Below are 26,736 nucleotides of genomic sequence, written 5' to 3'. Positions count from 1 at the left end.
AGCCACTAGAATTTCCAGATTTTTCAGTAGAGTCCAGCGAACCTACAAATTCTTTCAATTAACTCCCAATCTTTCTTGATTTTAAGACCTTAATTAAAACTGGGTGTGACATGTGGACTGTTGGAAGATAAGTATTTACGTTTTGTCCCAATCTAACACCCTTAATCTAAGGGATTTGGCACGATCAATTGGATCCAATCCTTAAGATATATTTCTCCAAATGAATTGATCTTCATTGACGAACTCGAATAATTCCATAATATTAGCATAACCCAAATATTTTGTTATAATAAATTGTCGACTTCAAATATAGCAAGTAGTAATCTATCGTAGTGGTGATAAAAATGAGCACTTTCATTTATACATAGCAACCACTTAAAATACTTACCTTAACATTGAGAAATGTATTCTATAAATGGTGTTACACAAAACATTACAAGATTTTAAATTAGTGTAATGAGGTTATGTAATAGCACAAACATTAACAGTAATAATTAAAGTAAAAGGTAACTTATTGTATAATCACTCAAAATATTACGTAAGTTTTACGAAATTGTGTAACTTGATAATGTGTTTTACACAAAATATTACTATATCTGATGTAATAAGGTAATATTTAGTGTAATAAAAACCTTGAAATTTTAAACCGGATTATGGCCTGACCCGGCCATAAACTCTGAGTTGAGACTTACAGCTCAATATGATGTGTATGGTTTAAGCAGGGAGTGGATCGAGCCGGGCTATGGTGATGCAGCCCAAATAAGAAGTCCTAAACCGGACGAATCATTATCATCTCGGAAATCCATTCCTCAAAACCATAACACACAGATCAATCATATTCTTCATTCATATCACGGAAACCCTAAGAAGACCCTCTCGTTTTTATTTTGGTTTCTCATCATTCACATCCCCCATGAAAAGCCCATTTAATTACCTTCCAGCCACTCCCGTATCCCTCCTCTTTCTCTCTGCGATCTCAAACCCCAACCCTTTCCTTTAATCTCTAGGGTTTGTGGAAAACAAAAATTAAAAATAAAGGAAAAGAACACAAAAAAGAACAGAAATGTCTCTCCCTCCTATAGAGTGTATATACGTGACAGAGGAAATCATTCGCGAGAGCAAAAATGGAAACTCTAACTTCTCATTCTCTTCACCTGTTCCTATGCTTCGCTTTCTCTACGAGCTCTCCTCGGCCATGGTATTTGCTTTTCTTTTTTGGGGTCAGTTTGTTAAATTTTTATGTGTGTATATTCTTTAGTTGAGAATTTGTTACTGCCGTTTGATAGGTGCGCGGGGAATTGCCATTCCAGAAGTGTAAAGCGGTCTTGGATGCCGTAGAGTTTACAGAGAGAGTGTCGGAGGATGAGTTTGCCTCCTGCTTTGCTGATATCGTCACGCAAATGGCTCAAGACGTGAGTTTTTCTTTTTGCCGAAGATAAATTGAAGCATTTTTAATAAGGAGGTAGAAATAGGGAAAAAAATTGAAGGTGGAGACTTGCTTTTGTTTTAGTTAGCAAATACAACTAAGGAGTTTTTCTATCCAACTTGGTTCATTGTTGAATCCACTCTTCATTGTTTCTAAGCATATTTAAAATGGTGGGTCAGTTATATTGTAATTCTAAAGCTTGAGTCCTTAATTTTGTTTAGTTGAGGATTAAACATGGGTGAATGCAAGTTTACTCAAGAAATGCTCCTGGATAGAGAAAAAGTGTTAGTATGATTCATTAAGCAGACCCCACAAAAGGAAAACTTTATGCTCTTCTTTAATTTCTGTGCTAAGGTTTTATAGGTCACAACAATGCTTTTCCTTGCTATTTCCTATGGTTTTGCTACTGTCACATTTTCGCTAAAGTGGTATCTATTTTTCAACTTATCTTGTTAGGCCAACTCTAATCCTAATTGAAAATTCTTAGAATATAAGGGTCTGTCTGTTTCATGGAAAACTGTTGTTAGAAAATATAGAGAACCCCTTGATGAATCTACCTGTCTACGATATATCTATTCCTTTCTTATTATGTACCTTCTTTTGACTATTGCACTATGCATTATTTAGTAACTGCATGAATCCCCTTCTGGAAAATAGAACTTTTATTTAAAAGTTGAAGCTTTCTGTTATTTGGATAATTTTGACTGTTTTTCAGATGCATTTATATAGAAAAGGATTGATCTCCAAACTTAAGGGGCCATATTTTTTTGTTTGTTTTAACTTTTAATATTAGGGGGTCCTTTTTTTGCATTGGTTCTAGAAGGGATCAGTTCCCATAAAAATTAAAAAAAAATTAAAAAAATAATATAAAACTTTATTATTAAAAGAAAGCACTATTTTAAAATTTTGAAATCATTGATTTGTGTTTTCACACATTAAATAATTTTATTGTAATTACTTTTACATATTAACACACACACAAAAAAAAAAAACAAACATAAAATAGGATCAGTATACATAAATTATCATGTTTATCAAAAACAACCTGACCCATGATTTTTTCACTTAATTTAAGAAGAAAAAATAATGTTATTTATGAACGTATGGGATCAATAGTTTTCTGCTTTGCTTGAGCTTTTTGAAAATGGGTTAGTTGTCGTTGACATGAAGCTCATTTTCTGTGACCAAGTTAATTGATATCTTTTTAATTCTAATTAAAAAAAAAAGGTTGATTAGGTTTGCGAGTTAGTTGTATCAAGCATTAGGATACTCAAACTTGGTTTCTCAATAGCTCGAGCTCGGCTCAATGCTAGGTGATTTTGAAGTGTTTTTAGCCAAGCCCAAGTAACTTGCCACAGCAAGTGTTTTGGGTGATGGGGCTGGGGCATAGGGACTGACATGGAGTTCTGTATTGTTCCAATGTGGTTGTTTATGCTTGTGTTGAGAGGAAATAGGAGATTAAAGGAGGGGTAAGGAGTGGGAGAGAGAACTTTGAATTTTGTTAGTCCTTCTAGTGTGGTGTATTTTATGTTTTATGAGTTGGGCCCTTTTAGGCAGTTCTTTTTACTGTTTTGTAGCTCACTTCATCTTTATGAACGCAATGGTGTTCTTGTTGGTTCATTGTATCCCTGCATTATATTGGCTTTGTTATAAACAGCCAATTACTATTTCTGGAATGTGTTTCTTGACATGTTTAATTGTAGCTTTTGGATTTTTCTTGTTTGCAGTTTACAATGGCCGGAGAATGCCGCATTAATTTGATAAAATTGGTCAGTATATAATCTAGATGCACATATTTTCCATGCAATTTGTTTATGTTTTCTTATTCCTTATTCTTCTCTTTCTATTTCTTTTTACGTTTTATTGTTATTAATGCTATGTTTGTTGAATGTAGTCTTATGGGAGCTCTAACTTGATCTCTTTATAGTAAAGACCTTTTTGATACACTGAAAATAAAGGGCTAAAGATTAAATGCTGTAATGCTGTAAGTTCTTCAATTTGTTAGTTTACATAAGTGATCAATAAATAGGTTTGTCCACAACTACTGTAGTAATTGATGAAAGTTATTTATGTTCTGATTTGATCCATATGGTATAAAAAGCAGGCACCTAAAACTTAAATAAATTTGCACAAAGGGTCATAGGATGCTTTGCGGAACTTTTCTACTAACACGAACACTTCTTAGTTGTTAAGTACTCTGTTTGATTAGGATGCAAGAATCATGGAACTTCTGATGCAACAATTTTATTTTTTGTATGAGCTTCTTTTGTTTTTGCTTAATTAAGTGAAGAATTAGTTGTTAGATTTCAAGGACCTATGAAATTTAACTTTGATGAGATAATATATCCACAGAATTAGGAGAGATAATTTGAAACTTAGCTGAACCTAAATTTGGATATTGTAGATTGAACCTCAATGTAGAGCATTAGTCAGTAACCTTTACGGAATTGACCAAAAAATAGTAACTCTGTTGTCGAGTGATGGATGAGTGGGTGAGTTGTCATTTTTTGTGCAAGAATTACTTGTTTGAACATTGAAATTAAGTATATAACCTGTCAATTAAGTTGGGACTTGGAAGGTGAATATTTAATGCAGTCAAGACAATTCAAGTTCAATTTTATTATTAGGAGCTGAGAGGAGGAACTGAACTAATCTCATAAATGTCTAATATCTTTTTCATTATTTTTTATCATATTTTATTGAATCTAATAGTATTTTATCGTTGCACAATCATATTTTTATTCTGTTCGTCATCTGCAACCAGACATGTTTTGCATATTTATATGACCTTTGTGATTGTTTATTAAGAGAAATTTCCTATTGCTTATCTGCTGGGTTTATGGTCTTTGTTTTAGGCAAAGTGGCTGGTGGAGTCTTCATTAGTTCCATTGAGGCTTTTCCAGGAGCGGAGCGAAGTAATCTTTTTTTTTTTTGGTGAACTTGTTATGTTGTTGGTCATTTGTTGTTTATTTCTTGATTTTAGACCTCTAGGATTTTTTCCCTCAATGGTTAGATCTCCGTTGACATGTTAACTTTCTACTAATGGAAATTATTTCATTCCAGGAAGAGTTCCTATCGGAGGCTGAGATGATCAAGATAAAGGCTCCAGATTTGAAGGTTAAAGAGGTAAGTAAATTTAATCTGTTCGACATAATATCTGTTGATTCATGCTTAATTGTCTGGTTAGGCCAGAAATTTCAACTATTGACTCACATTAAATATGGAAATACAAACTTTGTTTAGTTACGTGGATAATAAATTTTACTCCCAAGAACTAGTCTAGGAGTCATGTATGTCGGCCTGCTAAACTGATTAAATCAGGTACTTGCATCAGTACATGTGCAAGAAATGAGGTTGAGGTAATACTGAATTTCCTTGTCTGATGTATTTCTGTACTTATTCCAGGTCAGGGTAAATACACGTCTTCTTTATCAACAAACAAAATTTAACCTCCTTCGAGAAGAGAGTGAGGGCTATGCTAAGCTGGTATGACCACAATTTGATAAGATTTTTGGAATATATATTTTTTTATGTATCACCTTTGGTTATATTTTCTTGAAGATGTGGGGATGAAACCTATTGCAGTGATTTATTCATTGATCTTTTGCTGCCTATTAGTAAAAATGTGGTCTTGCATGTTTTATTCTTTGGCCTGTTTACTTGGTGCTCTTCCTACACCTATAGGAATTTTGATTATTTTTCCTAGCATTTTGATGGATATTTGAAATTAGGTTGTAGTTGGATTCTGCATGTCATAAAGACCATCGGACTTCCTATTGGCATACAAACAGAAATCCTAGTACAGAAACCAGAATTGCTTTATAGGGAAGTGAAATTTGTTTGATAGGATACTGAGGTTTGCCTCGGTAGTTCTCATAAGATTTTTATTAGGCTAGGATTTGGACGGTTGGATATCTAGTATTGATTAGTGCTAGAGGTCCATGCCATTACTTAATTTTTGTTGTGCATCTGTAGGTTACTCTCCTTTGTCGAGGTTCTGAAGATTCAACTCAAAATTCATCAACAGCAAGAATAGGCATCATCAAGGTTTGATCTGTTTCTGTTTAGCATTTCTTTAATTTTAGTTGTGGTCTGCATGGTGTAATTGTTGTAACTTCTGCAGTCATTAATTGGGCATTTTGATCTGGACCCCAACCGTGTTTTTGACATTGTAAGTTTTTTCTAATCTTTGCTGATTATCTTATTCCACCCTTGATTATTCATCCTATTTTGTTGTACATTGACTCTGTTGAATGAGTTTTTTAAGACAATAATTTCCTGATTCATTAGGTATTGGAGTGTTATGAACTTCAGCCGGATAATAATGCTTTTTTGCAATTGATTCCCATCTTTCCAAAGGTACAGGTCACTCAATTCTGGTTTGAGATGAATGATAATTTATGTTATCCTGGATCTTGAGAACCTTTGGGTTGCTTATTTGTTTGTGAATTCCTGCAGTCTCATGCTTCACAAATTCTCGGTTTTAAGTTTCAATTCTATCAGCGCATGGAAGTAAATACTCCTACCCCATTTGGGCTCTATAAGCTTACAGCATTGCTAGTGAAGGAAGAGTTTATTGATCTTGATAGCATGTGAGTTACTTGATATTCATTATCCTCTAATCTGGTGAATCCTTTTGTTCTAGTTTGTTTCTAACAGCGGAGAACTAATCCAGTATTGCATTTCAAAACTGAAGTTAGTAACATGTTCTTTTTGTAATAGGATCCAAACACTCTTGTAGTTACCATTTGATATTGATAATCCATGCCTTGAAGTGGCAAAGTGATTTTTGGTGTCTATATTTATGGTGGAAATATTTATGTTTACATTCTAAAAATTTGTATTTTCTCATTGATGGCATTTCGTAAACTATTTCTATCTGCAATTTCTAGCTGGTCTGATTTATACATATGTGCAGCTATGCTCATTTACTTCCCAAGGATGATGAGGCATTTGAGCATTATAATGGTTTCTCCGCAAAACGGCTTGATGAGGTATTTTTACTGCTAGGTCCCCCTTTCCCCCCTTTGTACTTAAATTGCTATTATTTCAAATTTGTGCTCATAATTTCTTGTATAAAAGTGTGTGGTGTTTCCTTTCTTTTTCTTGAATTGTTTTTGCATCCAAGTCGTTAATATCTCTCCCTTCCCCTGCCCCCTCCAGAGATTGGTGATCACCAATAAATTGTGGTTTAAAAGCTGTATTAGTTTCCTCTGGATATTGTTGACATATTTTAGCCTGTAATTCACTGTATGATTACCAAATTTTTGCAGGCTAACAAAATTGGAAAAATAAATCTTGCTGCTATTGGTAAGGATCTCATGGAGGATGAGAAACAAGGAGATGTAAGGATAGACCTTTTTGCTGCTTTAGATATGGAAAATGAGGCTGTCGCTGAAAGATCTCCAGAGCTTGAGAATAGTCAAACTTTAGGCTTGCTTACTGGTTTCCTTTTGGTAGATGATTGGTAAGCTTGTTTGTGGTTTTCCACTTTTTGTGGTGGTTATTGTATGCTTGTCAGTTTCCATCTGTTTTTATCCCCTCTCTCTATCCCTCTTAACTTTTTTGCCAATCTTGCTTCTTTGTTATTTCCTTGATGTTGTTAGATTTAAATAATTTCCTTACTGGCTTTGAATTTGTTTTCCTCCTGACCTTATTTTGCATTTGTTCTGGGTGGGGATTCTAGCTTTTGGCTGAAACTTTGATTTGCAATTGTCCTGGTAAATCAATGTTCTGCTTTTCAATAACCGGCAATGTGCTTAGGTTGTATATTCTCCTATTTTAAAGCAGTGATATGTGCACCACCTGGTCATCACCATTTTATTACTAAAAGCACCAAAAACTTGACTTAAGCAATAACTGTGTCATGTGTGGACAATGCTGTTATTATTGTTTTCAGTGACCTATCGTAGAGTGTCATTCATTTTTTTGGGTACTTACATAAGCTTCAAAGTGGAGTATATTAATGATGTTTCTGCTTGCCTTCTGTGTATGAATTTTGTGACTTACTATGCATAGTTAAAATTTTTAGCAAGTCTTTAAAAAAATTTCTACTTAAGTTGTCATACTTCTCAGGTACCATGCCCATATCCTCTTTGATCGCCTTTCACCTCTTAATCCAGTGGCACATGTTCGAATCTGCAAGGGGTTATTTAGGTAAACTCTATGTTCCTTTTTCTGTATCCTGGAGGGTGGTTGGGGATTTGATATGAGACTCCTCAATTTAGTTGCCTGGTTGTGTTTGCACTTTAAGAAAGCTTACTGTTTCATCACATATTGGTTTACTATTGTTCATAACTATTGTATACATATTCAGGCTCATTGAAAAGTCAATCTCTTCAGCATATGATATTGTTCGCCAGACACATCTCCAAAGCTTTGTGTCTCCCTTGGGTATTGATAACGTGGATACAAGAGGTACAACGGTCAGTAACTCCTTTATTGATCTTCCTAAGGAACTCTTTCAGATGCTGGCTACTGTTGGACCTCATCTTTACCGTGATACACTACTGTTGCAGAAGGTATTGTAGTAGTGTTAATGTGCTCAGGGTCAACTTTTTCATCTATTTTGTTTCCTCCTAGAAGGCACTGGTGATCGTGCATGCTTTCGTCATTGGCAGGTATGTAGAGTTTTGAGAAGTTATTATTTATCTGCCCTTGAGCTTGTAACTAATGCTGATGGAGCCTCAAATGGGGAAATGGTTACCACTGGACATCGAAATCCTCGTCTTCACTTGAAGGAAGCAAGACCAAGGGTAGAGGAAACTTTAGGAGCGTGTCTACTTCCTTCTTTGCAACTTGTACCTGCAAATCCAGCTGTTGGGCAAGAGATTTGGGAAGTAATGAATCTCCTTCCCTATGAGGTTGGCCTTCCATCAGTTATTTCATACTTCCCTTTGAGAATTTATTAGACATGGTAGACAATCTTGCTAGATGAACCTCATCTGCTTAGGTGCGATATCGGTTATATGGCGAGTGGGAAAAGGATGATGAGCGGAATCCTACAATATTAGCTGCAAGACAAACTGCCAAGGTAAAGTAGCATATCTTCTTAATAGGATTCTTATTTCTTGTCAAATTTGGTTCATAAAGGGTTGTTTTGAACCTCTGCTATTTTGTAGCTGGACACAAGGAGGATTTTGAAACGGTTGGCTAAGGAAAATTTGAAGCAGTTAGGTCGGATGGTTGCTAAACTTGCTCATGCTAATCCAATGACTGTACTGCGAACCATTGTTCACCAGGTCTCGTGTTTTTATCATTGATTATTCTCAAGTATTATGCATTGTCAAAAAATTACATGGGTCCATTACGCTTTGGATGTTTTTCAGATTGAGGCATACAAGGATATGATTACTCCCGTTGTTGATGCATTCAAGTATTTGACTCAGGTCTGCATCTATTTTACCTTTCCTTGTGATTTTTCTTCCATTGCCTTACCTCTTTCCTTTTTTCCTTGTTGGTGGTCATTAAAGATAATTTATGTACATCTTGTCCCCTTTTCTTGGTTATGGTTCCTTGTTCAACTTGTCAAAACTAGCACTGGAATATGGTACTTCAAAGGTGGTGAAAATAGAGAAAACAATAGAGAAGAATAGATTGAAACATCATAGGAGTGGAAAGGAGATAATTTAAAAAATAATAATAAAAGGGTGGAAACTCTGCTAGCCACTTTTTTTCCTTTTTATTTTGATTTAATTCATAAATGACCAATTTCTTGACTGGATTAATGTATAGAAGGAATTTTATCATGGATTAATTGGTAGATAACCTGCTGTTATTGTATTATCTTGTCTAATATAACAAAATTTACTATAATGAAATCACAATATGAATCTAAGCGCAAACCAAAATCTTAGCAATTCAAATGAAAATTAATTTGTTTAAAATATAAATTTCTAAATTTGGACTTGTCCAAACATTTCTTTATTCAAGAATTTTCAAACTCAAATTGCAATCAATATTCAAGTACAGATCCAAATTAGACTGAATCTGAACTTCGATTGGGATATATTCTTTTGGTTGTTGTGCACTATATAGTATCTTGATTTTTTATTTTAAATCTTTTCTTTCTGTGCAGCTTGAGTATGACATTTTGGAATATGTTGTGATTGAACGACTTGCACAAGGAGGACGAGATAAACTAAAGGATGATGGTCTAAATTTGTCAGATTGGCTTCAATCTTTGGCATCATTTTGGGGACACCTGTATGTATAGTTATCTCTTTGCAAAAGTCTGCAGTTTTTTATGCAGTTATGTTCCACCAAGATATGTTACATTTCTTGTTTTCCTGTTAGAGGTATATTGTCCAAATTGTTGCAACATGAGTCTGATTTCTTGTGGTCTGAGCCATTTGTGTGGCTGTTGTATCCTCATGGTTTTTAGCGACTTTGTTTGAAGGGGATTACTAGTTCATAACTGTACGAACTCTTTCCTTGCCTGCATTTTTATGTCCCTTTTGGTTTTTTTGTTGCTGAATTTGTTAGAACATCTGAAGTACGGGTTACAATCTGTATGGAATGTAGATATGTGTTGGGTTGAGATGCTTTACTTCAGTTTCCGGGTTGCAGATTAAGCTGGGAAAAGCAAGATGACTGGAGCTGGTAGTTGGTGGACATTAGCGATTTTGACTCCCTTATTTCTGATGTCTGATAAGTTTCATCATTGTGACTTGCCAGTTAGGCAGGCATTACAAACAGAGCTACATAGACTGTAACTGAGGTTTAACATTGAAGACCATTAATTGTGAAAAGATGATATTTGTTAAACTGTGAGGTTTTCCATAAGTATCTTCTCCAGTTTCAGCCATGCAATTGAAATGCAATAAAATGAGAAAGGCACTCCTTAGAGAATTCAAATGTGATACAGGACCATGAACCATGAATTCTGTTAAGGGAAAGACTTTGTCTCTGAAATATACTGGTGTAGTGGTTCGAATTCAATCCCCTATGTTGGGGATGTTTTGCGAAGCTGTTAAGTGAATGGAAGATGTTGGTGATTAGAATGCAAAGGACGTGATGGTTAGCAATTTGGAGCTTGTATTACTGATTAATTGAAAGTTCATGATGAGTTATTTTGGTGATATAGATAAGGCTTAAGTTTGGCGAGAGATGTTGGTCAAAATTCTACTGTTTACAATGTGCAAATTTCCATCTGTTCTGCTGGCACCTAGATGATTAGAAATGGGACTCTGTTTTAATGTCCTGGTTTTGTGAACAGCCTAGACATAGGTTGGGCTAAACATAGAAATCAGCTGTTTCTTTGGGTTATTGATTCTAGTACCTCCCTCCTTTGTGTTGTTCGTTCTAGTTATTTGTTGGATATGTCCTGTCAGTAGCTGCTGGAATCTTCCAGGGAACATATACTGGGTCAAATTTGATTTTTTTTTGGAAATTGCAGCACTATTTAGGCTGCAAAAGAGGGTTATTCTTTCGGAAGAGATGTTGATGCGCTTACCAAATATATAAGTGATCAACGGAGAAAGCGGAACTTTGGTTCTAGCTGCCTTAACTGTTGTTTTGGTGGTGGTTCATTGGTAGTTCATGAATTTTGGGGTCCTCATAGTTGTCCAATGCTTAGCACAGCTGTGTTCTCCTGCCATTCGTAAAGGAAATGTAATGAAGTTCTTCGCTTAACTTGTGAGATGGAAGAGTTTTGCAACTCTTTGAAGTAAAATTCAAGTTCTGTGGACGCAACAATCAGAATTTTGAGGGGCGCATTTTAATTGTTAAGGTCTGTCTATCTGAGCTTGCAATGTTGTCAGGGCTGGTCAGTTACAATAATTAGGCTAGTTCTTAATGGAGCACTGAAAATTTCCCTTGCTATACTATTGCTCTTTTGACCTGTATGTTAACATTTGCTTTGTGTTCTGGTCATGTCAGCTTCTGTCTTGCACATATTTTTACCACCAGTCTTTCTTCCCCTCCCTTTTTGTCATTTACTCTTGCTTTCTCAAGGGTGGCTGATTCTTATTGTAGTTCAATAGATGATGTATTCATGGTAGCTTGTAGACTAATGATCAGCCAGTTGTCTGAGTTTTACCTAAATGGTTATGAAATTCTGCTCCTAAGGTGGTCTGTTTGGGTGCTATGGTTTCATTTATGAATATGGGATCTGACAGCTTTTTTGGTTTGTGTTTTTTTCTTTCTTTTCCTTAATTTAGGAGGTGGTGGAATTAAATTTTGACCACAATTTGAGGCCTGAATGGAAAGAATATGATGATAAGCTGGTGGCCGACTATTAACATATTATATGGCATCTATCATTTTTGAGTTTTGAACAAGTCCACTGGCACAGTTAGATTCTTTCTTATTAACAAGATTAGGATATCAAGCTGGTAGATTAGTAGGTGTCTCACCTACTCTGTCTTCATATTTTTTCAATGTGTTAGCATTTAAGTTTACATACAGCTTTGCATGGTAATATTTTCCAAGTTTATGAGGGTTTTAATTCAAATTTAATGCAATTGGTTCCTTTTCTACTGATAGTTTTATAGGCATCTGCATGCATCAACACGCACACACACAAAATTTGGAAATGGAATAGCACATGCACAAAGTTTCTGTGGATAACTTGAATTAGAGTGATGCTTTTTTTTTTCTCGTCATTTATACAAAACTCTGAATTTGCCTCTTTGCACGTCAGTCAGCTCCAAAGGCCGACCTTTAGCTTATTATTTAGTTGTCATGAAACCTTAGATTTTATTCATAAAGCTGTTTTGTTCGTTGGATTTTAGAGTGTTACCTTTAAAATTCATGAGATTTTATAGAAAATAAGTAATGAAACCCTTGCTGTTCTATACTTTCTGCTTCTTGTTTCATGCAGATCCTTTTTACTGTTCTATTTTTTCATTTAACAATGACTTTGATTATATGATTTTAAATTTGAGATATTTCATTATTACTTGAAATTTTACTAGATCAATTTTCTATTTGTAGGTGCAAGAAATACCCATCAATGGAACTGAGAGGTCTTTTCCAGTACCTGGTTAATCAGTTAAAAAAGGGCCAAGGAATTGAACTTGTTCTCCTGCAGGTACATAAAGATTTAGAGCTCAAGGGTTTTTCATCATTAAGCCTGAAGATTAAAGTTGCTAACTGGAAGTTTTATGATTGGGTCAGGAGCTTATTCAACAAATGGCAAATGTACAATTCACAGAAAATCTGACCGAGGAGCAGTTGGATGCCATGGCTGGAAGTGAGACTCTTCGATATCAAGCCACTTCATTTGGTGTAACTCGAAATAATAAGGCAATTACGTAAACTTTGATATTGGGCTAGTTTGTTACACAAATAATGATGTATTACCTTGTTCTCTATTATTGTTGAATTGTTGACCACTTAGATGATATCAGTAAATACAACTCTGTTCTTTTATGGAAGAAACATAATCAACATCTATCTTCAATGTGTCAGCGTGTGTAAATGCTGTACTCCTGTTACAGCATATTGGTTTCTAATGATTATAAATTGTTTGTGCAGGCATTGATCAAATCCACCAATAGGCTCAGAGATTCGTTGCTTCCAAAGGATGAACCTAAGTTGGCTATTCCACTTTTGTTGCTTATAGCGCAACATCGTTCTTTGTAAGTTGCACAACTTTTCTTTAGATAGTTGATACTATAATGGTTAATTGAATAGATACTCTTGGGTGGTGGTTGTTGGTTATGCAGGGCTTCTGGTGTATCCATGCATGCATGTTATACACTATTCTCTGTGATGCAATTTGTAAATATATCTTGCACGTGTTATTTCATTTATATCCCCCATTTCTGGTTTATTATTAAGAATTTGAGGTTTTTACTGGATAGTGAGAAGTTCCAAAATTTCAAGATTTGTTTGAAACATTTGTAAATTGTTTCTGTATGCATGTCTGCTGACTTTCATTTGGCAGTAGGTAGATAGCTCATTTTGAAACTGTTTTGATTTGGCAGAACGAAAATGTTCCATGTAAACATGTTCTTCTTTCCTCTTTTCCCTTTTCGTTTCTATTGTTTTCCCTTTGTCTTCGCTCCACCTCTCCTTTAATTCCCTTTTCTTTCCTTAATTTCTTTTCTTAGTTTTTCATTTTTCTGTTTCGTTCACCTTTTAAGCTTCGTCTTCCTTCTTCTGTACAGTTCTATATTATTTTGCCTCTTCCCTTCCTGGTTTCTCTTATTTCCTCCCTTTTTTCATTTTGCCCCTTTGCCTTTCACCCCTGTCCCTTCCATGGACCTCTTGTTCTATATTGTCTCATGGTGTATGAGCATCATTTGTGTCTTATCCTCTTCAGCCATGTCGTGTGTTCTCTTATTTCTTTTCCATCTTTTTGCTTCCATCTCTTGAATGGTACTCCATTTTCTTTTTTCATAACCTCCTTGCTTTCCCTTGCGAAAACTCCTTGATGTCTTCCATACTTAAGGGAGCAATTGACTTCTGGTTTTACTTAATTCTGTTTTATTTTCCTTTTCCTCTTCCTTTTGTGGCCAATTGACTCCCTGTTCTCTGTTGGCAGTGTTGGTAATAGTGAAAGAAGTCTCTTTTATTTTTTTTTCCTTCCTCCTTTACCTTCTTCATTGTGCTGTATTGGACAAGAGAGTGGGAAGAAGACTAAGAGGGATTGTAGTTAAGTAGTTGTTATTATTGTAGGACAGAAAGACCTATCACAAGGTATCACGTTGCTCTATAAAGCTTTGTGCCAGCTTGTTCTTTTACGCATTATTGTTTTCCGTAATGTTCATAGATCTATGATACATGGTTATCTCAACAACATGATCAAGAAAGAATGCTTATAAGGTTAATTCTGAACCCAAAAAAAAGAAGGATAAGGTTAATAGTATTGCATTTTCTCTCTAGTCTGTTTACACTGATGTTTATAACACTTCTGCAAATGCGGTTCTTGATGACGAATCATGTAGTTAGATTCCAATCCTGCCTAAATAAATTTCAAAGAAAAGTTTCTCTATGACTCCTGGAATCAGTTGTTTAACCACATTTCTTTTATCATCTACAGGGTTGTCATAAATGCAGATGCTACTTACATTAAGATGGTCAGTGAGCAGTTTGACAGATGCCATGGGACTCTTCTTCAGTATGTAGAATTCCTATGTAGTGCAGTGACACCAGCTGCTGCTTATGCTCAATTAATTCCCTCACTTGATGATCTTGTTCATATGTACCACCTTGATCCTGAGGTATGTTTAGTTCCCTCTGAATCCATTTGTGTTCTCCACTCTTGCTGCACCACTTTAGAGGTCTGGGAATCCGCAACATGGTTAGAAAGAACAATGTACAAAATATTTTGTGAGGTCATTTTTCTTGTTGCAGGTTGCATTTTTGATATATCGTCCTGTGATGAGGCTCTTCAAGTGTCAAGGCAGTCATGATGTTTTCTGGCCTTTAGATGCCAATGGAACTGCAGATATTACTGTGGCATGCTCAGAGTCTGAAAGTAAGGATGATTCTAGCCGAGTGATACTGGACTTGGGTCCTCCTCGGAAGCCCACAATGTAATAGTATTATTTCCTTTCCTTTGTACATGCACATTTTTATGTTTCTGAATAAAACGGCTCAACAGACACAGTTCCCAAATTGTTTTTAAATTTTATTCTTCTCTATCTGATTGCTTTCCAAAACTGTTATCGTGCAGGTGGTCTGAACTTCTTGACACTGTTAAAACCATGTTGCCTTCTAAAGCCTGGAATAGTCTCTCTCCTGACCTCTATGCCACTTTTTGGGGGCTTACACTGTATGATCTTTATGTTCCTAGAAATGTTTATGAGTCTGAAATTGCAAAGCAGCATGCTGCACTTAAGGCTCTTGAAGAGCTTCCCGATAATTCTAGTTCAGCAATTAACAAAAGGAAAAAAGACAAGGAAAGAATTCAAGAAGCCTTAGATCGTCTAACTAGTGAACTTCATAAGCACGAGGAAAATGTTGCATCTGTCCGTAGGCGACTTACTCGTGAAAAGGACAGGTGGTTGAGTTCCTGCCCTGATACTCTTAAGATTAACATGGAGTTCCTCCAGCGTTGTATATTTCCTCGATGTACCTTCAGCATGCCAGATGCGGTCTATTGTGCAATGTTTGTCCATACTCTCCATTCTCTGGGCACACCTTTTTTCAACACAGTGAATCATATTGATGTTCTGATATGCAAAACCTTGCAACCCATGATATGCTGTTGCACTGAGTATGAAGCAGGAAGACTAGGAAGGTTTCTGTATGAAACACTAAAGATTGCATACTACTGGAAGGTAGAAACATATTCTCCGTTAAGCTCTTTCTCATAATGTTAACTGAAACATTTTGTTTTATTTGAATGGTTTTTGTGGACCACTGCTTCCTTTGCAGAGTGACGAATCCATCTATGAGCGGGAGTGTGGAAATATGCCAGGCTTTGCTGTGTATTATAGATATCCAAATAGCCAGCGTGTTACATACGGACAGTTCATAAAGGTAAGTTATTATGTATTTTGGTTCCCTAAGATGTCCTTTTGGTTGATAGTGTTGTAATCTTCTTAGTGCCTCAGGTTCATTTGGGGAAACATTTAGTAGGTGGGTGTCCATTTCATGTCCTCTCTAATTCTATAAAAGTACATGAAATAAATTCATGTCTTGAGAATATTTCTATTAGTATCTTCTAAGGATAAAACAGATGTACCAAATTGTTGTAATCTTCTTTTTGCCTCAGGTTCATTTTGAGGAAACATTTAGTAGGTAGGTGTGGATTTCAATTCGCAGCTGCTGGCTTGAAATTGGTCTAAACTTTGTCATAAGAATTTGCTTGCTTACATTGTTTGACTGACACTTGACCTTGTTAAAACCGATGACCTGTTGGATTGATCACTTAACCAGTTTTGCCCTGAATGCTTGTAATATTAATGATTCTTGTCTGTGATTGAGTCAGAATTTTTAATTCTTTATTTCTTTTGAAAGGTACATTGGAAATGGAGCCAAAGAATCACAAGGTTAGTGATCCAATGTTTGGAATCAACCGAGTACATGGAGATTCGTAATGCTTTAATAATGCTGACAAAAATTTCTAGTGTTTTCCCTGTTACCAGAAAGAGTGGGATTAACCTAGAAAAAAGGGTAGGAAATGTGTAGAACTTTCAATGGCTAATTGGATTTATTGTTTAGATCTATTTATATGGTCCTTTATTTAACCTCCTGGTTGCAGGTTGCGAAAATTAAAAATGATGAAAGAGAGGATCTCAAGGTGTTGGCAACAGGTGTTGCTGCTGCATTGGCTGCTAGAAAGGTAAATTGCTTTCTCAGTTTTCTGCCTAGGAAGCACTGATGCAAGCATAAGATGATATGGGCACCATGATATAAAGAAAAGCTCTGGTCAAATGACCTTGTATTTATGTGTATAAAGCTTAAACAGTTTGGCAAAAAAGTACTAAGGTTTGATTTGTGGCTGTTGCTTTTGTTGATTGATTTTTGCCATTAAATGTAAAAGGTGAAAAGCAAAATTATTTAAAATGTAGCTAATAGCTAAAGTGGAGCATTGCATAAATTTGTTATCTAAAGAAGTTAAAAGTTAAAATTGGTTAATCAAAACTATTATTTGCTTTTTGTAGCAAAATGCTCAAATACTTTTGCCAGTTTCTATTTTGTAATTGAGAAAAATGGAGGAAAATGCAGTAAGGCAAACTAATGTGTTTCTGTTTGCTCGTGGTATCCATTCAATGCAAGAACATGTCAAATATTTCAGTTCTTGTCAGAGACAACAATAATGTCCATTTTGGCTATCTAGTGCATTTAGGGCTTGTTGGATACAGATAGAATACTTCTTTGATCCGTGCTTATTCTTATTCATATTTAAAACATGATGTCTATTCTTCCTGTTTATTCATGTGTGTATCTGTGTTGGCCATTTTTATACCCTGCAGTCTTCATGGGTTACTGATGAGGAATTTGGAATGGGATATCTTGAGCTGAAGCCTGTACCACCAATTACTTCAAAATCTGTTGCTGGTAATACAGTTGCTGCACAAAATGGTTCATCAGTTAATGTTTCCCAGAATGAGGCTGCTGGTGGCAGGACAGTTGCCCTTGGAACCCAACAGTCGGATGTGAATTTGGTCAAGGACCAGGTTTCAAGAACAAAACCTGATGGGCGATTGGAAAGAGCAGAAAATGCCCCTCTTGGTAAATCTGATTTGAAAACAAAAGGTGGTACATCAGCCAATGGCTCTGATGCTGCGTTATCTGTTACATTAGCTGCTTCACAAGCTGGAATAGCAAAATCACATGAAAATCAGAAACAGCCAGATGATTCTTCTAATAAATTGGATAAGCATGCAGCTAGAACTCCTGCGAAAAACTCTGCTGAATCAGAGGTATCTAATGTTCCCTTCTGGATATTTTGGGTTTTTTATTTTAGTAATTTTATTTGGTGTTTCACATTTCACAATTTTTCTTTTCCATCAGTTAAAGGCCTCTTCCAAACGCTCTGTCCCTGTTGGATCTCTAACAAAGACACAGAAGCAAGATCCTGGAAAAGATGATGGCAAGTCGGGGAAAGCTGTTGGAAGAACTTCTGCAATCTCTGTCAATGACAGAGATGTTCCCTCTCATACAGAGGGTAGACAAGGTGGGACTACAAATGTTTCTTCAGCTATCACTTCCAATGGTAAAACTGTTTCTGCTTCACCTGAAGGTTCATTGGAATAGATATCCTTGGTTGAGTCAAACGTAGATAATGTAGATTTTTAGCCTTCTGATATGAGGTTTTCTGCAGGGAAAGATGATAGCTCTGAAGTACCAGATGCATCGAGGCCATCTTCTCGAATTGTTCATTCTCCCAAGCATGATAGTTCTGCTGCTGCTTCTAAGTCCAGTGATAAGCTGCAAAAGAGAACTAGTCCTGTGGAAGAGACTGATAGATTAAGTAAGCGCCGTAAAGGCGATGTTGAAGTGAAAGATCTGGATGGTGAAGTTCGAGTATCTGACAGGGAGAGGTCCGCTGACCCTCGATCGGCAGATTTTGATAAGCCTGGAACTGATGAAGTAACAAGCTACAGGACTGGGGATAAGCCTTTGGATAGATCAAAAGATAAGGGAAGTGAGAGACATGATAGGGATTACAGAGATAGATTGGAGCGCTCTGAAAAGTCCCGGGCAGATGATATTTTGATTGAGAAGTCGAGAGATAGATCAATAGAGAGACACGGAAGAGAGCGTTCTGTTGAGAGAAGCATTGATAGGAATTTGGATAGACTTGGTGATAAAGCTAAGGATGAGCGCAGCAAAGACGAAAGAAGTAAAGTACGATATGCTGATACATCCGTAGAAAAGTCTCATGCTGATGACCGGTTTCATGGGCAAAGCTTGCCGCCACCACCACCTTTACCTCCTCATATGGTCCCACAATCTGTTAATGCTACTGGTAGAAGGGATGATGATCCAGACAGAAGGTTTGGTAGTACAAGACACACTCAAAGACTCTCTCCAAGACATGAAGAGAAGGAGCGGAGACGGTCAGAAGAAAATTTGTTGGTTTCCCAGGATGATGGAAAGCGCAGAAGAGAGGATGACTTTCGAGAGAGAAAGCGAGAGGAAAGAGAGGGATTGTCATTGAAGGTATTGAACTGGTCTATTATTTTTATTATTACTTTTTTGTTTTTTTTTTATGTGGTTATCCTACATCTATTATGTCTTACTTGTGGTCTTATAGTCAAGTTGAGTCTCTCTACCTATTACTAATGGGTTTTAGGTTGGATGCTTAATATGCATGTCTTCCATTCTTTCTGCACAATCCCATGCGAGGTTGTCCACATGTGATCCTTGTTGGAGTTTACATGCGAGGGGGAGTGTCAAGTAGTGTGATCCCATATCCTGTTAAGTCTTAGGTTTTCTGTGGTATTGTATTAGGTTGAGCCTCTAGATTACCAATTGGTGTTTGGCTGGATGCTTAACAATAATTATCAACCAATAACTAGGCATAGTTTGGTGTTCAAATGTCATATGAGCTATGATACTTGTTTGCATTCTTGGAGTATTTCTAAGATTTTGCTTGTAAATCTGGATCTTGTGGTGGTTTATTATTGGAATGCAGTTGATATCACTGTGATTTCCGACAATCTAGCTCATGAAGGTAAATTGTTTATGATGGGCCCTGGAGGAATGGCTGTAATTCCCTACTATTGTTTCATCAGATTTTGCTTGCCAATCTGGATTGAATCTTTGGTCTTTTATATTGGATAGTGTATGCACTTGTGACCAGACATTCACTTTAATAGGTCATGGAGGTTGCCTGTAATTCCCTACTATTTCATGAGATTTTGTTTGCCAACCTGGATCTATGCTTGTTTATATTTTGATAGCATATGCATTAGTTACTAATTCACTATAATGTTTGGATCTTCACTGACAATCAGAAATGATACATTACTACATGTAGCTAAGCCTAGATTTAGTGGGGCTTGGAGTGTTCCTTGGAATGCCAGGTCTATAATGGTGCCATACTAGATGTAGCTGTGTATTCTTGAGAATGATACATTACTGTATGTGCCTTTACATTGGGAGGTTGATAGGGTATTTCTTTTATTTCTCTTAAAACTTGATAACATATACGATTATGTATCATAACCGCCTTTGTAAATTTTGGCAACTGTTAAGCTAGAAAAGGAACAAAACCGCTCTTCTAATTTGCTCATTGGGTGAAAATCAGGCTTTGATATCTTATAGGTAGCTTATATTGTTGGGAAAAAGTTTTGGCTTACGTTGGTAAGTGGCTCTATGTAGGTGGAAGAGAGGGAAAGAGACAGAGAGAGGGACAGAGAGAAAGCAAATGTTGTGAAAGAGGATGATGTTGATGCTACTGGTGCCAAAAGGCGGAAACTCAAGAGAGAGCATTTGCCATCAGAGCCCGGGGAATATTCTCCAGTTGCCCCTCCTCCCCCACCTCTTTCCATTGGTATGTCACAATCATATGATGGAAGAGAGAGAGACCGAAAGGGTACCATGATGCAGCGTGGGGGTTATTTGGAGGAACCAGGGATGAGGATTCATGGGAAAGAGGCAACTGGCAAGATGGCTCGTCGAGACCCAGACCCGTATCCTTAACGTGAGCTAAATTATTTGTATATTTGTTTGAGCATAACTGCATATGTTGTCCTGTGAAAGTTGACAAATTCGTGTGTTATCCGAGCTGCATGTTCATGCAAAGAATAAATGTGAATGAGCCTAGTAAATTTTGGCCTTCACATAAACTGTTGCCCTATTGCAAATAGAAAAAAAGCTATTTCCTTAATGAAAGTTTAGATTGTATGATCGGGAATGGGATGATGAGAAAAGACAGAGACCTGAGCAGAAGCGGAGGCATCGGAAGTAAGATAGGAGGAAAGGTTGTTTAATGCATAAAAAGGTGTTTTTTTTTTTTTCTTGTCTTCGTTTACAGACGGTTGATGTTTGGTGCTGCAAATTTGGCTGTGGTTCCTTATGGCTTCTTGTCTATGGTTGCCTACAAATTTTCAGATTTCTGTTTAGAATTTATGGGGCGCTTTCTCCAGCAAGAAGGTTTCATGAATGGAAAGGGACTGCTAATTTATACAATTCTTGTAGTAGAGATATTGTAAATTCTTCAGCAGTCTGTACTGTAACTGTGTAACTATAGTATGCTTTTAACAATTTTGTTGTATGTTTTTTTTTTTTTTTTGGGGTTATCATTTCCTTAGAAAATGTAAAAGCTGCTTATCTTTCTGCAGGCGTCAGATTAATTACTAATCCTTAGATATTAAAAAGAATTCACCAATGTCAAAAGCTTTGTTCAAGTAAAGCATGGCAAACTGAGTTGTGATTGCAATTAAACTAGAAAATTTCATCCATACAAAACTCTAATATTCTGTTACTAAAAATAGCTCTTTATTTATATATCAATTTTCAGCGTTAATTAGTTCAATTTGACCTTAATTATTATATATGTAATAAAAGGTATTTTTTTAAAGCAATAAACGGATTTTCCAAAGTCAATTGGCTGAATAAATTGCGCATTAAACGAATAATGTTTAATGAACAAATTTGCAGTACATGAGATTTCCAGCTTTCAGTTTTCTTTATGCCTCTTCCTACCCAAGAGATCCTTGTATCGTAGAGTTTTCAAGTGTTTTAGTTTATCTCAATACAAGTGGAACGATTCTAATTCTTATTCTATTAAAAAGTGGGCAAATAACTGAACTCCAGGATAAAGAGCATTCAGTTTTCTATTAAAATAAATGTGGCAGTTTAATTCTTATTGTATTCAAAATTGAGAAAATAAAAATAATAATGCAGTTGTGCGGTATGTAATATGGAATTGACTGAACCTAAAAGGTAGAAATTTAAAAACAAAAAATATATATAATATTCATAAAAGTTATAAAATATTCAAAATATTAAAAAATATTTGAAAATTTTCTAAAAAATTTCTTTTACATTCTTTAAACAAAATTCAAATTTTGAAATATTATTAAAGATATGTATTTATATATATATATATGATCTTAGAATGTTATATAATGGTTTTAACAAAAAAAAAATTGTTTTGAACTCAGCCAATTACATATGGACACGAATAGATATTTTCACCATAAAATTTTATAAATATAAATAGTTAACAAGGTATGGGGATAATTCTTTTTGGCGCATATTGAACCATTTAAATTAAAAAGCACTAAACTGTTTTTGACTTAATTATTTATTAATAAAAATAATTAATAGCTTTTTTAACTATAGTAGAATGATTAAATTGTTTTGTTTATTATTATTTTTAAAGACTTCAGAGACTATACTACAAGAATGTGTTGGGAATTTATTTCCATGTTTAATACCGTATTTAAAATTGTGTATGCATGAATATATAGCAATTTTAGTACTGGAATTGCAAGAAAAGAATGTCGGGAGTGTAGGTCAAAATCAACAGATTTTTAAATGTAAGATCATTTTTAAAAGCTCCTCTCATCCTGTTTTCCTTTTTCTTTTTCTTTTTCCCCCTCTCTTCAAGTTGACATTCTTTTTCCCTTTTCTCCGTTAGGTTTTTTTTTTTTTTTTAATGTATTGTTGTTAGCAGGATTTATTATTTATTTGTGTCAAATTATAGAATAAAATTTTGAAAGTTAAAATATCCTCTAAATCCTTATACACTTTATATATTTAAAATTTAGTGTTTTTTAAAAAATAATAATAATCTCTCTACTTTTCAGATTTAAAAATCTAAATTCAGTCGTTACTATCATTAAAATTCTTCTATTAAATTCACTAGTTTAACATTTTGAGATTAAAAATATAAATTCATTTGACAATCATGTAACAACGAAAGTAATGCTGAAAATGTTGATATGGGTTAAAAAACACCAATTAAAAAAAACACCAATTTTAACTTGTCATGATAAGATAATTTTTGTTGGAATTGTGTAAAATTAACATAGCATTTTTATTGAAATAGTTAACAATCTCAACTATTTAGACTAACTAATGAGATTAGAAAAGTAAAGAGACGAATTATGTAAAAAAAATTAAATGTATAGATTACATATCAAGTTTTAGCATAATATAAGGGCCAAAATTAAAATTCGACCATTGTCGAATATAAAAAAAAAAAAAAGACAAACCCAAAAGAAATAAGAAGTTACGTGCCTCTAAAACCCACAGGGCATTTAAATCATATATAAATACATAACATTTTAATTGAAAAGTTAATGGCGTTAATTATGTTTTTTAGTAGAATAAGATCAGCATTAAGCAATTACACAATAAAATCAACTAAGGCAACATAGAACCATTGCAATCAATTAAAATAAGATCTCTCACTAAATGTGGTGACTCCTCAATCAATTGTAATTTCATGAAACTTGTAGCAGTACATTTGGCCAAGTGATCAGCAACTTTATTATGAGTTATTGGAATATGACGAATATGAACCTTCCAATTCCGATTTAGTAACCGATAAATTAGGCGAAGTTCTATCAAATTACTATCAGCAGCTCCACCAACCAAAATCGTCTCCACGAGTAAGGCATTGTCACATTCCAATTCCAACTGTCTAAATCCCTTATCCCATGCCAAATTTAAACCCTTAAATATCGCCCTTGCTTCAACCTTTAAGATTATATCTCCCCCAAGTCTCATTAAGAATCCACATAACCAGGATCCATTCATATCTCTAAAAACTCCTCCAATAGAAGCAGAAGATCTAAATGGTGAAACTGGACCATCCATACTGAGCTTAATCCAACCTACCTCCAGAACAGACCAATGTGAAGCTGTCACCTGAGGATTATTATTACAATCGGTAGAAATTGTCCTCAAATAGTTCCTCATCCAACTTATGTTTGTATCCGCTATCACCTGAACACTATTATGGCTATTAGGGAAAACATACTTGTTTCGATTCTTCCATAATAACCAACAAATAATAGGAAAAAAAAGTCTGCCAATCGACTTGATTACTCCCATAGTTCGTCAAACTTTGCAGATTCCACATAAGCTAGTCTCCCAACAAGAAGGAAAAGAAACTCACCTGATTTTGGATTGGCACTAAAGATAACCAAACCACCTTTGAGAAGGAACAATCTCGAACTGCATGAACCCTAAACTCATGACCGATGCCGCATCTCGGGCAAAGTCCATCAGTAGTCATATGCCTCCTAACACGTTCCTCATTTGTCATTAATCTATTTTGCCACAGAAGCCAAAGAAAAACCCTTACTCGTTGGGGTACCTTGGCTTTCCAAACTAACTTCCAAACATTAGAATTATCATTTAGATCAGCAAAGTGAGAATTTTTACACGTTTCTACAGTCAAAATGCATTTTTTGTCGCCCATTTCCATGAAAGTCGGTCTGGACCTGCATCAGTTGATGTAGGCACCACAGTTGCTATCTGAGCAAGAATATTTTTCAGAAGATGACTCCTCAGTCGAGACCTATCCCAACCACCAGTAACATCCATTACATCGCACACATGTAGAGTATCATCTGGTTGAAACAGACCTGTATAGAAACCCCTGAGAGGCCCAATTTTTCGAAGCCAAGTATCATTCCAGAAGTTTATCGTACGACCGTCACCAATTGACCAATATGCATTCCCAACAACATTAGCCCAAACCTTCATCAAAGACTTCCAAGCATAAGAGCAATTACTTCTGACAATAGAGTTCAGCAACACTCCATTGATATTGTACTTCTTTCACATAACTTGTACCCACAAAGCCTCAGTGTTTGTTCCCAACTTAAAACCTAGCTTTAACATATAAATTTTATTCTGATCAGCTAAGTTTTGCAAGCCGAGACCCCCAGCTTTTAAAGGACTACAACAATCTTCTCATGACAAAAGTGTCGATTTTCTAGCTTCCATGGAAGACCCCCAAGTGACGTTTCGTGCTATCTTCTCGACCTCACTACATACAGACATTGGAATGTGAACCGTACCCATGAAATAATTAGGAATAGCAAGAAGGACAGACTTTGCTAAGGTTATTCTGCTAGCCAAGGCGAGCTTTTTTGCTTCCCACCCATTCAGTTTTATTACGGACCTTACCACAAAATCAAAAGTATTCCTCCTAACTCTCTGATGGAGTAATGGCATGCCAAGATACAACCCCAGATCAACTCGTTCAAACCCCGTTTCCTTGTAGATATCACTTGCTAACTCAACCGGTGTATTGGGTAAGAAAAAAAAATTAGATTTGTTCCTATTAACTTTCTGCCCCGAAAACAGAAAATCCCCAGTACATCATTGACTAAAGTCACTTAATCCTGATCTACTTCACATAAAAGAAAAAGGTCCACTAATAGGTGTGATAGATTCAGACCTCTCTTAGGTAAACTCAAAGGCTTCAATTGCCCCTGTTCAACAGCTTCTTCAATTAGATGGCCCAATCTCTCCATACACAACACAAAAAGATATGGTGATAATGGGTCTCCTTGTCGAATTCCTCGTGAAGGCATAAATTCTTCTGTGAGAGTACCATTCCAAAGTGTTTGAAAGGATGACGATAACACTTAAGATTACCCTGATCAATAAAGGAGGTAGCCCTGCTTCCAACAAAGTATCCTCCAAGAAGTCCCATCTAATCCGGCCATAGGCCTTTTCCAGGTCAATCTTCAAAGCCATTCCAAACTTCCTACCCCTGAAGTTCTTCAACGAATGCACCGCCTCTGGTGTAATAATTATATTATCTGAAATGTTTCTACCCATCACAAAGCTTGCTTGGTTTTGCTTTATGAGTTTCACCAACAACGGACGTAACTTATTAACAACCGTTTTCGTGATGATTTTATATAATACTGTGCACAAGCTGATCGGCCTAAATTGCGTAATCCTTTCCGGACCTAAAACCTTAGGAATCAAAATAAGTAGAGTTTTGTTAAGTCAAGTATCCATCGGTTGCACTTCTAACACCCGCCTAACCAAAGAGTAAATCGAAGGCCCAACAACATCCCATTGTGTTTGGTAAAACTTTGCATGAAAACCATCCACCCCAGGCGCCTTAAGAGGGGCCATACCAAACACAGAACTACACACCTGCTCACTTGAAACCACTATATATAAACTATCCTTCTCCATTGTTGATAAAAAGGGAAATCTACCACGACATGGAAAAACCTCATCAACAGTATAGTCAATGGAAAAGAGACCCTTAAAGTACTCTACAACATGTTGTTTTAATAACTCATTTTCAAAACACCATTCATCACCATCAATCCTTAGCCCCTCAGTTTTGTTTCGTCTACGCCTAATTAAAGTATGACTATGGAAGTACCTTGTATTACGATCACCGTTTGCAATCCAAACCATCCTGGATTTCTGGAGCCACAAAATCTAATGACAAAATTAAGTTAGAAATTAAAATATAAAGATTAAATTTTAAATTTGGAAATAATAAAGGTATGGAAACTATTTTCCTAAAATGTAAGAGAAAAAAAAGAAAAACTATCAACTGTGTCAACAAAGGACCCTCCTTTTATAAATGGCTATATATATTTAGAGTTAATTACACTAGATATCCTTAAATTATGATCCTTATTTTAAATTGGTCCCAAAACTTCAAAACGTTTTAATTATATCTCTAAACTATTGATATTATATTAATCGAGATCTTTCCGTTATTAAAATCGTTAATTTAACTGTCAAATGACACTTCAAATCTTGGGTAGCTAAATTTAAAATGATAAAGCTTTTGTAAATGATGATTAAAATAACGATCTTAATAACGAAATGGCTTAATTGATATGACCTTGATAGTTGGAGATGTAATTAGAATGACTTGAAATTTAGGTACCAATTTAGAATGAGGGTCATAAGGTGCAATTAGCTCATATATTTATTTTATTGATATGACCTTGATA

The 26,736-nt window shown here is 35.5% G+C and overlaps 1 protein-coding gene across 3 annotated transcripts; it reads left to right on the top strand.

The window, feature by feature from the left end:
- The first annotated feature begins 818 nt into the window (after nucleotides 1–818).
- On the top strand, nucleotides 819–21,040 carry LOC105794319 (THO complex subunit 2). Of its 3 annotated transcripts, none has more exons than XM_052628381.1 (33): nucleotides 819–1,198; nucleotides 1,287–1,412; nucleotides 3,154–3,195; nucleotides 4,282–4,341; nucleotides 4,490–4,552; nucleotides 4,832–4,912; nucleotides 5,402–5,473; nucleotides 5,550–5,597; nucleotides 5,717–5,785; nucleotides 5,885–6,018; nucleotides 6,345–6,420; nucleotides 6,700–6,893; nucleotides 7,502–7,582; nucleotides 7,743–7,947; nucleotides 8,047–8,289; nucleotides 8,379–8,459; nucleotides 8,548–8,667; nucleotides 8,755–8,814; nucleotides 9,504–9,631; nucleotides 12,362–12,458; nucleotides 12,545–12,673; nucleotides 12,905–13,008; nucleotides 14,415–14,595; nucleotides 14,729–14,910; nucleotides 15,051–15,657; nucleotides 15,755–15,859; nucleotides 16,340–16,495; nucleotides 16,584–16,664; nucleotides 17,299–17,748; nucleotides 17,840–18,068; nucleotides 18,150–18,991; nucleotides 20,156–20,466; nucleotides 20,675–21,040. In XM_052628381.1, the coding sequence occupies exons 1-33, from the start codon at nucleotides 1,064–1,066 to the stop codon at nucleotides 20,742–20,744; spliced, it is 5,562 nt and encodes a 1,853-aa protein (XP_052484341.1). In that variant the 5' UTR covers nucleotides 819–1,063; the 3' UTR covers nucleotides 20,745–21,040. The 3 variants fall into 3 exon arrangements, with proteins under 3 accessions (XP_052484341.1, XP_012478906.1, XP_012478905.1); XM_012623452.2 differs by having other exon boundaries at nucleotides 820–1,198; nucleotides 17,840–18,002; XM_012623451.2 differs by having other exon boundaries at nucleotides 820–1,198; nucleotides 17,840–18,041.
- The last annotated feature ends 5,696 nt before the right edge of the window (nucleotides 21,041–26,736 follow it).

Source organism: Gossypium raimondii, chromosome 3 (genome assembly GCF_025698545.1).
Source record: "Gossypium raimondii isolate GPD5lz chromosome 3, ASM2569854v1, whole genome shotgun sequence".
Taxonomy (NCBI): Eukaryota; Viridiplantae; Streptophyta; class Magnoliopsida; order Malvales; family Malvaceae; genus Gossypium; species Gossypium raimondii.
The sequence above is the reverse complement of the archived record's forward strand: the minus strand, read 5'-3'. Positions and strand labels throughout refer to the sequence as shown.

What these genes read in the sequence shown, in the direction of transcription:
- LOC105794319 (XM_052628381.1), top strand. Translation starts at nt 1,064, where the DNA reads ATGTCTCTCCCTCCTATAGAGTGTATATACGTGACAGAGGAAATCATT. An exon ending in TTTATTGATCTTGATAGCAT is followed by an intron (nt 6,019 to 6,344) that starts GTGAGTTACTTG and finishes ACATATGTGCAG; the next exon opens with CTATGCTCATTTACTTCCCA. An exon ending in ATAGCGCAACATCGTTCTTT is followed by an intron (nt 13,009 to 14,414) that starts GTAAGTTGCACA and finishes TATCATCTACAG; the next exon opens with GGTTGTCATAAATGCAGATG.